General features: G+C 46.9%; 1 protein-coding gene across 3 annotated transcripts in view; it reads left to right on the top strand.

The window, feature by feature from the left end:
• The window catches only part of PUS10 (pseudouridine synthase 10), a 342,171-nt gene that overhangs the window by 165,704 nt on the left and 158,132 nt on the right, over positions 1 to 18,335 (top strand). For all 3 annotated transcript variants that reach the window (XM_086951846.1, XM_086951845.1, XM_086951847.1), the window contains 2 exons: positions 5,850 to 5,914; positions 6,336 to 6,421. In XM_086951846.1, coding sequence (XP_086807972.1) covers positions 5,850 to 5,914; positions 6,336 to 6,421 — 151 coding nt within the window. The remainder of the gene's footprint in view (positions 1 to 5,849; positions 5,915 to 6,335; positions 6,422 to 18,335) is intronic.

Raw genomic sequence — 18,335 nt, 5'->3', positions numbered from 1 at the left:
AGAAAGCAGGTATTTGCTTGCCTAACCATTTGAACCTTCCCCTGCTGGGTTGTGTATTCCTTGTCTGGGTTTGTGAGTGACAGGGCTGGGGAATTCCAGGAGACAGGCTGGGACTGCCCAGTGGTGAATAGAGAGATTAACATCCAGATGGGAGGGAAGAGTGCACCTGGAACCTGAATAGGGCCGGGCCTTCCCTCTACAATGCTGGCTCCACCCCCTGTGGCTTGTCTGATGTCTCTGCCCTGCACTGTGAAAGGAGAGGAGGAACAGAGTGCTCCAGGGCTGTATCTTTCCTCCCCTGTGCTGGCTCCACCTCCTGTGGGGAGGCTGATGTCTCTGCCCTGCACAGTGAAAGGAAAAAGAGAGTCATGTAAAGAAAGTGCTAAGGAACTGGTTTGGACTAGGCAGAGGCCTCTCTGCCTTCAGAGTACAAAGGATTTTGGGGTATAAATATTGGGACCCTGATCCCAAGAAATTAGATCACTTCTGGAACAAGAAACCTTTCTGCCAAGGAAGCTGCAGGAGTTTGGACTGCCCCTCTGCCAGTGTGCTGTTTGCTGGGTAGGCCTGCAGTGGTTGCTTCATTGCCAAGGGAAAGGAGAAGGGACTTTGTAAGGACTTTCATCTACAGAATATTCTCCAAGGGCTTGAACTGTGCTTGCCTCCTGCTGAAGTCTCAGGGACAAAAGACTTCACCTCCAGCTCCCTCCTGGATTTCCTTGATGGGAATTCTGAGTCCAGACACTTGCTTGCCGCTGGGAGCTGGAAGCGCTACACATCGAGAAGAAGCGTGTTGCCGCCGCAGCTGAAATCATCGCAACGCCGGAGAAGCAAGTCTTCGCCGCATCTCCCTAGAAGCGTGTGTTCATCAAAGCTGCCTGCTGTCGCATCGCCGGAGAAGCGTGACGCCATCGAGAGAGTCGCCATCGCATTACCGGAGAAGTGTTTCGCAGGGCCTGTCGCGGCTCCAAAGTACAGAGTCGTCGCAAGGCTGCCAGGGCGTCATCATCATCGCATCGCCGCATCAAGGGCGCCATCTTCTCGCATCGCAACGGGATCATCGGATCGCATCAGGGCGCCATCTTGCGCACCACAACGGGCCCGCAGGCTGAGAATCTGCGCATCACCTCCGCACCGGCAAGGCTCACGATGAGTCCCCTACTCTGCGCAAGCATTGAGGAAGGACGCAACTGTTCCCTCGGGACACGGAACCGACGCATCTCCCCTTTTGCGAGCCTTTTGTTTACTTTGTGTTCCGCATCTAGGTACTTTGTTGAGAACTTTGTCGCATTTACCAACAACTTGAACTAAGAGACTTTAGTCATCTTTTACGTAATCTTAAGTGTAGTATTGTGGATTTTTGTCATTTGTGGTCTTGTGTTTAAGTCTATATAAAGAATACTTATTTTGATAAAACCTGTGTTTTGTCCATCTGTAGTGTTATCATTGTATTACTGTGTATATTTACAAATGCTTAACACACTACCTCTGAGATCAGACTTTCTGCTCGTGCCAAGCTACCAAGGGGGTGAGCAGGGGTTATTAAGAAGTGTAATCCCCTTATCCTGACTTAGAAGTAAGGGTCCCTATTTGGACAAAGGTGATAACCATTGCCAACTAGAGACCCCCAGATCTAACAATGACATTTATGCTTCAGTATGTTTTTTTCTTTCAGACAAAATTTAAAAAAAATCTAAGACCATTTTCAGAAAGGACAGCAATTTAATCCCTTCACCCCAACCTTCCTCCCTCTGTTCTCCATCAGCACCACAGTGTAGCAAGGGCATTCAGTCACCGTTATATGGCTCTGCTAAGCGATGAGATCTGTTCATTCCGCAGCTGGAGCTAAGACAACAACTTTACCAAGCCTCTGGACTTCACATGTTATAAAAAGCCCTTCAAGTTCTCAGGACACATGAACATCCAATTGTCCCTTGAAGAATTCTAATAGCAGACTCTATTTTCTACTGAGTTCCTTCGCAGTCCCTAAGACATTATGAGAACTCATCTGTATGCCTAGTGCCTTACACATTATATTGGATCGGTCTACCAAGAGGGGAGGATCTTCTCTGCTACATTTACCCAAAAACCTGTATTGAACCTTGAATACCATCATTGGTGCCATTGATTTTCTCCCTTTCTTAGTGCGCCAATGGACCTCAGGCATCCAACCCAGCATTGTTGTTCGGACTGGATTGCCTTTCACCTGCTGTAGGTTGCTCAGAACTCCCGTCCAGCTGGAGAATAGTGCCACCAGAGCTGTACCTTGAGGCTTTCCTCCCTTCCATCCATGTTAGTCTGCTCCCTAGTTATGTTGAGGATATGAGCAGCGCATTCTGGTTCATCTAATGCTATCCTCCGTTCCCCCTCCCAAGTGTTTTGAAACTTCCATTATAGGAGTGCCTACTGCCGCTCTCAGGTGCTGATAAGTGCTTGTTTTTATCTGAGGACTGCAGGAGCATTCCAAAATGAGTCGGTTCCCCGAGGTCCTCTTCTGTAACCAAATGATGCAGTGTCCACTCGCTCAGTTGCTCATTACCGAAGCTCTCTATCTCCCCAGATCAAAGTCCCATTTAACCTACTTAGAGGATATGATTGTGCCCTTGACAAAGAGGTCTCTCAGTTTGAGGATTCTGTTATCTTTCCATTGCTTAAAGACTAGGGTTCACGTCGAACTGAAAGTCAGGGTTGCTGAACAGAGGAGTAAAAAGGGATGGGTTGCTGGTCAATGTTTTCTTCAGTCCTATACCATCCAAAATCTCTACTATCATCCCAAGCGTGACCACTCCCCTAGCAAGTGGTCAGCGAAACTCCAGTGGTGCTCTGTTTCTTTCTGCGACCACTCCCATATACACCAGTTGTGCCGCTCTGTAATAATTAAGTGGGTCCGGAATTCCTAAGCCTGCCCTTTTTTATGGAGTAAGAGCCTTGTTGAAGGCTTATCCTTCTTTTTGCCATTCCATCCCCCCTCTCCCCAATGAAGTTGGTGCACAACTACTGTATTCTGTCCAAAGTGCACACCCACTAGCAGGGGCAGGAAGTGGATTCTTGGGAGAGTAGTCACCATAATTAAAGACACATTGCCTAACATGACAGGAGCAGATTGTTTCATCTCTGAAAGTCTTTTGAAATGCTTTAGAAGCAGTATGTTGGTCTTAAGGAACAGCCTATAATATGTGTGTGTGCGCGGTGTATCCCTTTATACTAAATGATCTGTCCCTCTATTGGAATGGGAGGCAATACTTCATATGGGTGAGTGTTTTGAGAAGCAGTGAGGTTCAACACCTCCGATTTGATGATGTTGATTTTGTAGCTGGAAACTCTTCTGTCTTGGTCAGTCTCCTCTGAAAAAGATGTGATTGGCCTGGCCAGGTCAGAAACCAAGGTGAGTATATTATCTGCAAACCTTATTAGTTTGACTAGTTGGGTCCTAAATTGAACTCCTTAATAGCGCAATTGTTATGGATCCTCTCTGCTGTGGGTTCCAGATATAAGGCAAAAAGTAGAGTGGAGAGTGGTCACTGATGTCTCATTGACCGTACTTATAGCTACATTCCTAGATTGTGAGTTGTTAAATCTAATCTACATGATCAACCGTGCATAGAAAACCCATGAACCTGTCACCAAACCCCCTTGCTACCACAACGTTTCTGACAAAATGGCTTTCTCCACCAAGTTGAAGATAGTACCCTCTTGCCCTTGAGCTTCGGGCATGTTCAACTAGATGGGCAGTCTTCCTTGTATTGTTTCTCACTCTCCACCCTCGCATGAAGCTTGTCTGGTCCTCATCGACTAGCTGGTGAATGAATTCATTCTGCAGTATTGCCATGATATATGTATCAATTTTCACATCAGCGTAAAACAGCGAATTAGTCCTACAGGACCCACAGCCTTTCCTATCTCTCTCCACCTTGAGAATTACTTAATTACTTTACTTTATCTTCCAGCATCAAAGGGGCCACTGTTCCCTTCTTCGCAAAAGTGTTAAACACCCTGGTCAGTAAGTCTTGAGGTTGCAGTGAGAAGGTTATGTAGAACAGTAGTGGTGTAAAATGAGGCTGGCCTGAGAATTTAGAACGTTTGAGGCCCTTTATGGCCTTTAATACTGTGTCCTTAGTTACACCCTTCCCACAGAGAGGAGGGAGAGCCTCTTTACTCTGAGTTCCCAGCTTACAATGTGACTGCTTCTGGGTCGTAGGACTCCGCATCATAGAGCCGTTGGTAAATCTATGCAATCGCTTCACCTTCTACCCCTCCTCCTCAACACAGCTCCATCCTTTCCCCTAATAATGCCTTTGAAGGATTATTCATGTTTGCCTTTAACCTGGAGGCGAACAACCTACCAGCGTTATTCCCTCCTTCCTAAACTTCCCGCCCTACATTAGCCTGAGGGTGTTTCGCCTCATGCATTCAAAGTTCACCGCATATTTTTAGATTACCCCTCACACATTGTGATCGCATCCACTTATGGCGAGTTTCTGTCTCCGCCAGGTCATCTTGCTGTCATTAGTCCCTCAGCAGTGTCTTAAAGGTGTGATTTTAAGCCTGTTAGTTTTCTGTCATATAATTATGGTTAGCGGGACATCGAGGACCTAGGACCTTTACAACTACCATTACAATTCAGGATTCCTTCTTAGTCTTCCACATATGTAAATATAAATGTAAATGTAAGGTGTTTTATAGCGCGCTCAATTACTACCGGAGTATCCTGGCGCGAATGACCGCTGGGGAACCCGTCCTGGCTTTCCCTGTGAGATGGTCCCATGCTGGGTACCTCCAAGGTGAAGCCAGGCATCCCCGGCGTCTGTGGGGGGCCGTTGTAGAGATGAGGCAAGCTTAATGCCCAGAGTTACCGAGTGTGATCACTGCCCAAAGTGGGCACCAAGGCGAGAATTATCAGTCCGCTGACCCTAGTCCTCGACCCTGCCGCGTCGGGAATCGAACCCTGGTCCCGGGCCGTTCTCAGCCTCCGGGTCTGCCGCCTCTAACCAGTGAGCCACACCTCTCTCACCTCTCTAGGGTTAAGAAGTGAATTAAGAGAATGCACAATAACCGCTGTGGTTGTGGCTTGTGGCTCAGTCCTGCTCCTGTTAACAGGGGACAGGACAGAGCTGCAGCGGTTATTATGCCGCAATTGTACTTCTAAATCTAATAACTCTTCCATTATTGTGAAGATTGACACATTTTCAGTGTGAATCGCTATGTCAAACTTCGTTTTGTTTGTCAGCCTTATGGAATTTGTTGTGTGAATCATTGAAAACAAAATTAAATAGACAACAAACAATTTAAAATTATTACCTTACTCTCAGACCTCAGACACTGTCTGTTTTTTGTTTAATTAAATTACAATGTTGACTTCATTCCTTCACGTGTCTCTAAGGGAAGGGTCCCTGTAAGCCGGTGAATTCTGGGACTGTACTTCAACCCACAAGTGTGAAAGTGACTTAGGTCTACCATCACTTTTTATTTGTTATCTGACTAATCTTCTCAGATGGGGATTTCTAACTGGCAAGTGTGGCTCTACCAGGAACAACTCAACAGAGTGCTACACAATTGCATGATTATGAATATATGAAGTTCTTGCATGGTCTTGTTCATACATTTTATGGAGTTACTCTGCGTGTTTGTTTTCACTCACAGCTCTTTAAAACAGTGCAATGAAATGTGGAAATGTCTTAAATTACTTAGAAAACCTATTTGATGGCCATGAAAGAGGTCTGTTATTTCTGTATTTAAACTTGGATGGAGAAATAAAAAATGTAGTTGTATAGAGTGACTCTGAAAGCTGAGTTATTACAAGCATTCTTTTCCCGGCTCCTCTAAAAACTTCTTTTTTCTTCATTCTGCAGTCTGTTTTCACTAGAATGGCTGTTCTTAAGGCACTGGAAAGAATAAACGATGATGATTTTCATAAGTAAGTATATCCTCAGTCTAATTCACTTGTAAAAGCTAAACTGGTCTTGACATAATTAGAAAAAAGGAAAATATTAGGAAAATCATTCGAAAGTCACTGATGCTTCAATTTGACTATCTAATGGGAATTTTTCAAATGGCAATATTAGGTTCCAGCATCTTCAGATTGCCGTCATTGAATATTAAACAAATGTATAAAAACAATTAATTTGGTAAGAAATTTGCATCAGAGTAGTGTTGTAAGGAGACACATTCCCTGCAGTCTTTTTTTTTAGATAAGCCATACTGGAATAGGTCTTGTTTGAGCTGAAAAGCATTTTTTTCTAATAAATTAGTTTCATATGCATGCAAAAGAAGAATCTGGGGCTTCAATGTAAGACAATCTAAATATGTGTTAAATAGATCTTTTTTGTTGTTTGCAGACAGTTCCCTAGCCTTCCACAGCCACCGAAAACCACCTGTGAAGTCCTTGAAATTCAGTGCACTCATTCTGCGCTATTTGTGGCTGGTATAGTACTGTAGGGTTAACTGATTTTCAATGTATTGTATCATTAAAAGATTTGCACATTTTTATGCAGAACCTGAAAGTAATTATATGTTGACAATACAAAATGTAGTTCAGTAATGGCTAAATAAATCACACAGCCTAAAATTGAAAAAGCAAGTATTTGGAAAATGTCACCAAAACCTTAGCTAGTTTACATGACCACAGTACACAAGTCATGCGTTACAAATGTAAAACAAGCATTTGCAATGCAATCGGTCTCGCATTGTAGAAACTTTGACCTATTGGTATTGAAACTGACAATGCCTTTTATTATTGCAGGTTTTTTTAACAGATAAATCAAAGGCTTTGTCATTTACAGTGCCAATAGCTGAAAATCTCCCAACTGCGAGACCTATTGCATTGCAAATGCTTGTGCTTGCTTGCACCGTGGCCAATGGCATCCATGCGACACTCCTGATTCCAACTGTTTAACGGGGTGACACCAGTGCACAACGGAATCCAAGTTGAGGTATAGAGGTGGCTATATACAGTTTGACATTCCACAAGTGGGAGACAACTACGTTTATCACCGGGGTCTCCAACCGGTCGATCGCGAGCTACCGGTAGCTCGCGGAGACCCCGGGAGTAGCTCATCTAGCTCTAGCCCTTTTCCCGGATTGGGCATAATTTGTGGATGGGGCGGGAGAACAGGATGACGTTATGACGCGATGACGCTCCTCTCCTGGAGCTTCCAGCTTCTCTCGTCTACTGAAAACGCGCTGGCATCGCACTGTCTGCCATTGTGCGACGGGTGCCAGCGCGGAGCAGTAGGAGACTGCCAGAAGCAGCCAGGAGAGGAGACGTGCCTTTGACTGCAGGTAAGCTTCTCCCCCCCCTGATTGTGCCGTTTTTCGTTCCTTTTGTGTTAGAACCTCGTGCAGTGGGAGGGGTGCTACGGAATAAAAAATGGGCAGTGAAAGTAAGCCGCTGCTCTGTTACGTTGTGCAGCTCTTTGCAGCCAGTGTCTGTTTTTGACAGCCTCAAGCCTCAGCCGGGCTCAGAAGAAACAATCATGGTCAGTAAATTCAAATAAAAAATTAACCCAAAGTCTCAAAGTAAATAATAAACTCGAAGCGACACCAGCGCAAGCCCCTCAGCCCTACAGTGAAACTATTTGATCAAGAAACAGCACAGCAGGACAGACAATCTGCTACTGCCCAGACTTCTGGGTGTGTTACAATCACGGAGTAGCAAAAGGACACAACCCAGTCCTCTTTACAGAGGACTCACGAGCCTGTGAGCCTGGTCTCACGAGCCTGTGAGTCTGCCTTTGAGTGGATTTGTTTTGCTTTAAAAATGCACTGCGATGAACAATAAAGAACAAGGGTGTCTTTTAAGATAAAACAGATGTTTGTTGCGAGCTTTAGAAAACGCACAGGTATTTGGCAACAGTAGTGAAGGACAGACTTCTCTTGCACTGCTGCAATGCTCTCTCGTGCTACATGCAAAACCTGCAACCAGTCCTAGGTTTCCAGTTAATCCCACTTTGCAGGCTGGGATTTTTTTTAGATCAAAGTTACAATGTAAAAATTGAACCTACAAGTTCCAGAATGCAACATGCTGTGGGTACATCAGAGGTGTCACTCAACCAGCTCTTGGTTGCACAGCTCAGGGCATGGCCGGGCACTGAGACCACGACCAGAGGGGAGATAAGCAGGTGGCGCACAGGTGAGCATTAGGACATAGTCTTCACACGCTTTGCATGTTGACAAAAACAGGCCTCGCCCTACTATATCAACACAAGCTGCAAGTCCATGCTTGCAAAGTGCTGATGGCTTAAAAAAAAGAAGGTAGAGAGACAAAGCAGAGATGCTGCTGCAGATGTGTAATGATTTGTTGGGAAGCAGGACTAAAGACATCGCTCACGTTTCAAACTTGGAAAGTGCGGGGAAAGTGATACGCCATACTCAGGGAGAGTGAGAAAAGACAAACTCTGAGAGGCAACAAACCAGAGACGCACAGGAAGAAAGAGAAAAAACAGAAAGAAGGGGCAGCATAGAGAAAGGTAGAAAGAAAGGTTACATGAGAGGAGTTAGAAGAGAAAGGAGTGAGTGAGAAAGGAAAATGGAGAATACAAAGGATAGAGATAGATCAAGAGGTGGCAAGAGCAAAGACTAGAGGAGCAGAGATTGTGCGAAAAAGAGACCGACATACAGAGAGGGGGAATGAGACAAACCGCAAGAAAGACAGCTACAGATAGGAAGAGAGAAAGATTGACTAAGAGAGAGGGAGAGAGTTAGAGGGAAAAGAAAGTGTGGTGTAATCATGGGACAGACGGGAGATGGAGAATTTTGTAGAACGGACCAAAATACATGTTTGTGCATGGTGAGAAAATTATACAAACTTTGTAGAATGTCATGTAGTAGTTGCAAAGAAGCTCACAGTCTAGTTTGGGTATGGTGTCCCACAGACACACCTGTTGCTCTGTGTATTGGAGGCCGTTCTTCCGTAGAGCAACATTAGGCTGCCTGGTCTAAGCAGAAAAGGCTCTGTTGTTAAAAAGCAGATGGTTATGATGAGAAATGGTAGTTACAGAGATTTGAGTTAAGCACGAACATGCAGACTTGTGTTCATGCGTATTCCAGCAGGGTGTATATTGAACTGCACATGTTAGAAGGATTCACTCGCGGGACCACGCAGGGTGTACATTAATAGATCAATAAACATAGTTTCTGATGGGTGTACTGAGAGGTTAGCAGAGATCAGGCATGTGCATTTATATTTGTCGTTCATGCACTTTCTATCAGAGTATATTAAGTGCTTGGACAATAAGGGTGCTTCCTCAGGATTCATATGTAGGGTCATGGAAGGTGCACATCTTTAGGTAAAGAAACAGTTTCCAATGAGGATAAGGTTTTTAATTGATATTACATAGTTGCATCAATTGGCTCATGTGGAGATACTCATTTTATTCTGGCTTTAACTATTGATGCAGGGTTGTAACTATCAAGGTAGCAGGTAGAAAATTAAAGCACCCCCCACATTGACCCATATTTCTGATGGCCCAAGCAAGGGAAGCACGTCCACCCGACCCTCTCCAGAAGCGCTCCCTTGTGTATTTCGTCCAAGCATCTATCCATTCATCCTTTCACTCTTCCAGCCACCCGCTGATATCCACAATTTCACCTTTACATTCTGCCATCTATTCATTCTTTCATCCATCATTCAGTTTTTTACATTCTATCCATCCATCCACCTTTCACTAATCCCCCCTTTTCCCCATCCTTTCACCCACACATCCTTTCACCCCATGCATCCTTTCACTCACCTATGTCATTTTCTGGGTATGTGAGTAGAGGAAATAAATGTCAGAGTTCTACACTTAAATGCATCACTCAATTCTACATGATTCACAAGGTCAAACACACTACTTAAATCAGTGTAACATAAATCAGGCCAGTCTTGGGTATTTTGTTCAAACCACGGTATGGGCTCTGATGAAATTAGGCTTAAAGTCAATGAAACTGGGCGTGGGGGTCTCTCGGAAAAATGCGCGAGCTGATTCTGGTTCAGTAGCTCACGACGATTTTAACTGGCCAGAAGTAGCTCGGACTACACAAAAGGTTGGAGACCCCTGGTTTATCATATATGGCCTGGAACTGGAAGGGCCAGGTATAGTGCACTAGTACACACCACATTTTGCACCAGGAGGGACAAGCCACAGACCACATTTAGTAGTCAACCAAATCTGGCAGCTAAGCACAAGCTCAACATCTGTGTAAGGCCCTCTGTTGTAGAAGGTCAGGCTGGTAGTGGTAATACGATTTTGTAATGTTACTATTACCAGAAGCTTTTTTATATGAGAAAGAATGTGCATGTTTTTTAGCATTTGAAGGTGTAGAGTTAGCACTACGTATGCTAAAAGGCATGCAGGACTTGTGCAGAGAGTGGTTTTACCACATTCCTTGATGAGGTAATAGCGCGTTCCCTGTATATAAACTACAAAATGTTTTGTAACGCATCCGTTATATTCTGGATGCGAGCCCAAGTGAACTGTTAAGCAATAGTCTTCTACTCCAAGAAGCACTTGAAATGTGCAAACTGTACCTATCAAACTACAGTTCACATCTAGAATACACATATCTTTCGTACAGTTCATCTCCGAGGGAGCCTCTAGGCGCTTTAGAAAGTTAACAAACATTACCAGGGCTTATTTTATCAACCTCGAGTGAAAGAAGACGGAGTGGTACCTCAGGGGTTCGAACCAATGACCTCGGGGTAGTCCACTAAGCCACCAGATCGGTTCATAATCCCCAAAAACATGCATACAAGCCCACACTAGTGCTAGAAGGACAGCTGTCTCCATATATTTTGTCTTAGAACTTGCCCTCACCAATCACCTTTCCCTACTCAGGACCAATGGACCTTCGAGGACACAGATAGCATCTACGATATGCCTAACGTAGCTTCAAGCCAGGGTCTGCATTCTTTTGGGATCAACTTAATTGTCTCTAAATACCTATGGTAAATCATAAATACTGGTCCTCAGCCTGCCTTTGTACCCTTAAAATTTGGTAGGTGCTGGAACAGACGCAGAAGCAACTAATGTTATTTACTTAGATTAAAAAATTTGGGATGAACTGGGTGGAATTTCAATCCAAAACCCTTGTGCAACAATCGCAGTTTTATCTGCTTGTTAAACCTCCCGTGACTAATTTCATGGCGTACCTTTTGTGAGGTGAAATATCTCAGCTGCATGCTGCGCCTGTTGCAGTAATCTGAATGCAAACTGCAAACCGCGTTTATTCCAAAATGATGTTATAACGGGAAAAGAGCAGGTCAAACGATGTTATAACGGGAAAAGCGCAGGTCCCTGCAGCCCCTACTTGCTGGGGCCCCATTCTTCCACATAGCTATAAATATATTTGCGATGTGTTAGGCTCGGAGAAAGGGGGGGGGGGGGAGGCTCGCCACGCCATGTATCATTTTGTGCTAGCCCCACAGTGTTCTAGGGGGGATAAAGTAAAACATTTGTTAATATTGAATGTGGTTGTCTCCCTAGTAGAGCTGTCGAGTTGGCTTGTGCATAGACCGGAAAGAAGGGAGTGGCCTAGTTCGAAGACAGCTCCCAGACACTTCTACTCACTTCTTTCGTCCCCAACAAGGGCACAAGTCCTAAATAAAGAAATGGGGGGACGCTCAGAGACAGGAAGTGATATCACGACAGGAAGTGACGTCACGGAAGGTAAAAACCTTGGAGGGGGGACGCTCACATACGTGAAGTGACGTCATGACCGGAAGTGACGTCACGAAAGGTAAAAACCCTAGAGTGGCTACCAGTGTGCGAAATTATAGCGCCACCAACACTGTTTAGTTCAAAACCCGCAATCCCAACCCCTGAAGTGCGGGGCTAGTTGTGACCCTAATAGTACACACACCTGCTTGGGTTTGCTTCTCCAGGGCAAAAGTGCTAACGTTAGCTACATATAGTAGAAGGATACGAGCACTCGGATGCTAAGAAGTAACCCCTCCCGCAGACTTTGAAAGGATATGCCGTGGCTCTGCAGGATGGCTCTGCCGGAAGACCTGAGGGCGTCCACCACCCGTTTGGGCGTTGTAATCTCAACACTTAAAAAGGCAAATGCCCCTTGCTCGTGCCTGCTTCTGGTAGCTTTTTGGGGCTTATTTCTGCACGCTTATCTTGCACGCAGGCTTTAAGAATCTGACCTAAAACGTGTCCTGTGCGCAAAGCAAGAAAAACACTTCCTCGTGAAAATATCTTCCCAAACATACATTTAAGTGGAACAAAAAACAAGAACACTTTTAACAAATGAAAGCGCTTAAACCCTTAAACGAAGGCGTACCTATTCCTGTACCACAAAACTTAAAAGAGCTGTCTCCTAGGTGATTGCTTGTCAGCTACTTACAAAGACTATCAGTGAACTCATGCTGATGATATCTGTTGCACGTTAGCCATCATTTGCCGGTAACATCAGTACTTCCGGGTCTCAAGACAGCCAATACCATGCTGCAACATAAGGAAAGAGAAAGGGAAAGGGCTCGCAATATGTAAATACAGCCGTAATACGTGACATGACGTTAGATCGGGGCATCGTAGGCAGCTGGGCCAATCCCAGTGCACTGTACAGAATTTCAAATGCTTATTGACTGTCGAGTCCGCGCGTGCCTTTGTTGTTTGTAAACATTATCTGAGCCGGCTTCCACTACTTGGCGGGTGCTACGCAGGGGCACAAAGTTTTAATTAGGAGTCCCCTGCCTACACGTGCAACGCCGGGCTGCTGAATACCAAGGCCAGTGCAGCAGGCTTCAGCTTGCATCCTGATTAGAGACAGACTGACTTGGGAGATCGACGGGGCGGCCGGCCGTAAGGGCGAATACCGCTATAATTTAAAGCCCAGCTTTTGCGCAGGAGGGACGGCGTCCACCCGGTAAGAGCCCTTAAAATAAGTGGGGGGACGCCGTCCACCCGCGTGGTACCCCGACTCGAGCCCTGTCCCCAACACGATTTATGATTGCCAGAGGTGACCCACTGTAAACAGCCTCGCAGTAAGTCAGCCGCGCGCCTAGCAGACGGTAGCAGCTCCCAGACTCCAGGCTGTGTTTTGTTTGCAGTGGCTTGTTGACATCTACTCGCCTCCCATTTGAATCTGAAAGAGCGCTATTCACTGGGGTTCGACTCGCAGTGGCATAGGGTACCCCCCCTCATGCAGCTTAAGCAGGGGTTGCTTGTGGGCCCCAGGAGCTCGTGAATTGGAACATTGATTAGTCGTTCCTGGGCTTCTTCTGTCTGCAGGTTTTCAGACAAAATATCTCCTAAATAATACGGTTAGGGAATATCGTGAGAGTGGTGTATGGGAAGTGCACTGATAGCGACCACGTAAATAGAAAAAGAGAAATGTTTAAAATAAAGAAACAACAGACAAAGGAAACAAATATAAAAAGAGAGTAGGAAAAAGGAAAGAAAAATTTAGGATGAGACAAAAGATGGGGAGATTGAAATAGGAAAAAACTAACGGGAGGAGAAAAGGATGGAAGGAAATAAACATGAAAAAATAAGGATGAAAAGGTGAAAAGAAGGATGAAAGGATGAAGGAAAGGTGAAAATGAATTGATGGAAAGGTAATAGGTTGGATGGAATAGTGAAATGGTCAATGGGTGAATGAATTGAAGGATGAATAATGAACAGATGGGAAAAGGGAAAGGATGGATAGGTGATATGATGGACGAATAGATGGATAGCATAGATATAATGACTGGTGGATTTGGGAAAGAATGATTGTATATATAAAAGATCGAAAGGATTAATGGAAAGGTGAAGAGATTTACTGATGAAGGGCCGACGAGATAGAAGGGGTGAGGATTGAAAATAGGTGAAAAGAGGGTGAAGGGACCTCTCCTAGAGATGGCTAGCTTTGCTTGCCTCGCATGCTTGGCGTGTGATTAGATGTCTTGTTCAAGTGGGGAGCATTTTAATATCTGAAAGAAAGACGTAGTGATAGATTCCTTACCTTAGAATTACCCCCAGGCGTCAGACTAGATCCGGAAAGTTTTCGTCAGCTATACCCCTGCGCATCGGAAAGTGGCGTTGTGCGGGTCCGCGTCCGTTGTTGGCGTCGTGGTCGCCGAGATGACGTCGCAGCAGCTACTTAGACACCGCCCTCGCGCGCTGACGTAATTTTTTTCTTTTTCCGCGCCAGCAAGCGCAGATCCGGTACCCCCAGTCACTTTTTGGCTGAGTTTTTCTAGGCCTTTTTGTCATTGTTTTTCTAGTCGATCGACTCCTGGTGCCATAGGGTTGCCCATGTCTAACCCTGTGAGGACTGTCATCGTATGATGTCAGTGACGGACCCGCACCAGGTGTGTCTCTACTGCCTGGGGAAACGACCACTACCCCAAGTCGTGCCCCGACTGCTGGGCCATGGCACCGAAGACTTTGCTGGAGTGGTCCCGAAAGTTCTTGAAGTCTGGCAGTCGGCTCCACGCCGTTCAAGGTCCCAGTACCATGAGAGGTTGAGGAACCGGTCGCGAAGCCACCACCATTGTTCATTGGGATCGAAGTCTTCGCACTTGGGGTTAGGTAAGGCGATGCATCACAAGAAGTTGAAGAAGCGCCATCGCTCTCCCACATAGACTCGCCCTTTGCGTGACATGGCTGAGGGTGCGAGTGGTCCCACCCTCACGGCTCCAGCGGAGCCTACGCAGGCGTCATACCCGCCCTTCCTGGGTCCGTCAGCGACTCCGGCCCTGCTGCAAGATTTTCTATCAGCCATGGCCTGCCTCTTTGGGCCATCGGGCCCAGCCGGCGCGCCTTCGGACCCGTGGGCCCTCGCTCTGTATTGTTGGCGGCTCCGGCATCGCTGTCGGCTCCGGCACCGGCATCGCAGGACCCCCATGGATCCAGGCCTGGATCCCAGTCGACGCCGGTTGACCTTGTGACACCTCCACCGACGTCGACCCCACCGGCCCCACCTCCGACGTCGCCCGTGCCCCTGGACGACGTTGTCCCCGATTTCAGCCCTGATGTGGACACGGCCGATGGGCCTTTCTAACCCTATGTCCAGTATTTTCAACCTGGGAGGGGTCTGAGTACCCTCTCACAGCACAGTGTGAGTTTGACCCGGACTGGGCAGAGGAATTGGGGGATGCCAGTGGTCTTGATACCTACCTTGGCATGCTATCTCCTCCTACCATGGCTACGGAGGAGGGTGCAAGTTACGCTGTGTTGTTGCGTAGGGCGGCCAAGGCTCTCCATCTCCAACTCCCTACAGTGGCCGTCAGGACTAACCTCCTGACAGAAGTGCTTCAGCCAGGAGCTACCTCTCCGGAGCCACTGCTGCCTTTTAATGATGCACTATCTGACGTTCTTTTGGGAACCTGGTCCTGGCCCAACACAGGGGCTCCTATGGATATGAACGTGGTCCGACACCATCGCACGGCTCCGGGCGACCCCATTTTCCTTTCCCAACACCCCACCCCTGAGAGCTTGGTTGCCCAAGCCTCTCCGTCCCCAAGCGTAATCCCTTCCGCACCCCCGGACACGGAATCCAAAAAACTGGAACAGTTCGGTAAGACAAAAATTTCTTCCACCAGTTCAGGGTTGTGGTCTGTGTACACTGCATGCCTCTTGGGCTGTTATTTCCATTTTGTGTGGGATATGGTGGCGCAAAGCAGACAGTGCGTTGGAGCGCTTTAAGGACTCGCAGGATACGGCCTAGTTCTTGGGCCTTTCCGCCAGGCATTCTCCTCCGTCTTCTGCTTTTTGCTCCTTTTGTGGCCACAGAATGGATGCCTTGACACGTTCGCTTCAGAGCCACAGGCCTACGCAGCAACAGTCTCAGTACGGGCGCAAATGTGGAACCCGGGTCAGGGGGCCAGCAGGTGAGTCAGTCCCCCTCCACCCAGGCCACCACTGCCTCCAAACCTTCCTAGTCCAGTTTTTCAGGCCCATCAAACGCCAGTGGGCGGCAGGATCCGCCTTCACCGCCCCCACTTGTGCACCATCTCTTCGGAGAGGTGGGTTTTACAAATAGTCTGAAGGGGCTGCTCCCTCCCCTTCGAGACTACCCCTCCAGCCATGCTATCCCAGTACCACTGCATGTCGGGCGATCACTTGGCACTTCTTCAACAGGAAGTCGCGGCCCTCTTGGCCAAGTGGTCCATTGAGCGCGTTCATGTGCCAGAAGTAGGACGTGGTTGTGATTCCCACTACTTTCTGATGCCCAAGAAGGACAAGGGCCTGCATCCTATCTTGGACCTCAGGGACGTCAATCACTTCCCCCGGAAGGAGAAGTTCAAGATGTTTACTCTGGCTCAGGTCTTGTCTGCCCTTGAACCTGAAGACTGGATGGTAGCGTTGGACCTGCAGGACGCATATTTCCACATTCCTGTCCTTCTAGCCCACAGGCGTTACCTGGCGTTCACGGTAGGCCACAAGCACTTTCAGTTTACTGTGCTCCCCTTTAGCCTTACCAGCAACCCTCGGGTGAACACGAAAGTGATGGCGTTGGTCGCAGCTCATCTGCGCAGATCATGGGTTCCAGTTTTCCCCTATCTCGACGACTGGCTGCTAAAGGCGGGCTCGCCCCAGACGGTCGTCTCCCACTTCCAGACTACGGCCTACCTCCTGCATTTGCTGGGGTTCTCCATCAACCATCCATCTCCATTTATGTTTTGGTTTTTAAAATGTAAATAAAAGGCATTGTCATTTACAATGCCAACAGCTTAAACTTGTGTAAATGTGAGACCTATTGCATTGCAAATGCTTGTTTTCTTTATTTGTGAGAGTGCTATTTAGTATTTACATTTTGAAGACCGAAGAGGGTCACCCGAAACCTTTTTTCTGCCTTAGAAAAATACCTTCTTGTGGGAAATTGGTAATTTATGTGACCTCAGACCTCAGTCAACTTCTGTCACAACTTCCGTCAAGAAAGTCGAAGAATCAGTTACTATTAGTCTCTGAATGTTTTTGTGAGTACCCTGCAAAGTAGTTTAACCTCATCGCTGCGGCGGCTATTCCGCCGCAGCGCTAAGGGGGCGGGGGGCAGGTGGGCCGCGTGGCGCGCCCATGCTGGTGACGGAACCGCTCCGTCACCAGCCGCGGTTGAGCTGTGCTCATGACGGAGCGGTTCCGTCATGGCCCCGCCCGCTTAATAGAAGGCACGCGCAGGCGCGAAATCAGCACCGCGCAGGCGCGTCGGGTGGGCCATGACGGAACCGCTCCGTCATCAGCACAGCGCCACCGTGGCTGATGACGGAGCGGTTCCGTCATCAGCGCGGAAAGGGTTAAATGTACCAACGTTTTGGTCGGTGGATATACCTGAGCCGGTACAGTGTTTGGTGATGACACTCATAATCCAATGATGTAGTAAAATCTTACTCTGCTTCAAAATTGTGGTGTGCACAACATCTGCATAACTGTTGCCATTATTTTCTGATTAAGTTCAGGTCTACAACATGTGGCACAGCGTACAGATCTGCCGACTTTGGAGTCTCAGCGTAGGTTCAACTTCAACGTGTGATTTTGGGCAAATCACTTAATTTCCAATGCCTTTTAATAAGTCTGACCTTGTGTAAAAGAATCTGGTGCTCAAGCAGAGCCCCTGGATCAGATTCGCGCTACGTAATTAACTACAAAAAAGATCGTAGCTCATCTGTTGTGCCCTTTTCTGCCATCTAGTGTTGCATTTGGAATATTGCACCTTGGTTTTTTCCAAAGTCTTTGTTTTGATTTCAAGTTTGCGTGGACGGAGTCAAGATCATGTAAGTGATGAAAACCAGAGTGCACCAGGGCACAGGCCCCACCTTGATTTGTTTTTTTTCCGCATCATTTTGGAAGCTGTGCTGAGGTACTTGCTGATCAACTCACACAGAATATCACCTTTTGACAGTAAAACGTATGGACAGGTCATTAGAATTACTCACCTGTGGGCAGTTGTTAGAAAATATTCACCTTTTACATTCTGCCCCGCTGCAATACGAGACTATCTTTGATCTTCATAAGGTCTGTAATTTATGTTTGCAAGGGCTCATGATGAAAGATAAGTTTTTGGCGGTAAAACTTTATATTGCAAAAAGACTGTTTAGCCCAGATGAGACAAGATGGGGCAGGAGGTGAAGGGGGGGAGGGGGGGGGGGGTCACTATTCCTTCGTGGAGCAGAAGGACTCTACCGACAGCGTACGTTTTTAAAGAGGAAATTTCATGATGCAGAATTCAGAAATGAAGAGGAAGGTATCGACCACTCAAGCTTTGTAGATGTTGCACTGTGCCCAGTGCACTGGGCCGGATATCAATAACTTTGGTTCTTCACAACCCCCCCCCCCCCCCCCTCCCCCCTCCTCCGTGGCTTATCTGAACCGGCTTTAGGGTTCATTAAAAAAATAAAATGACGCGCCAAGGGTGTTATTGGCGTATTA

Source organism: Lissotriton vulgaris, unplaced genomic scaffold (assembly GCF_964263255.1).
Source record: "Lissotriton vulgaris unplaced genomic scaffold, aLisVul1.2 SCAFFOLD_1047, whole genome shotgun sequence".
Classification (NCBI taxonomy): Eukaryota; Metazoa; Chordata; class Amphibia; order Caudata; family Salamandridae; genus Lissotriton; species Lissotriton vulgaris.
The sequence above is the reverse complement of the archived record's forward strand: the minus strand, read 5'-3'. Positions and strand labels throughout refer to the sequence as shown.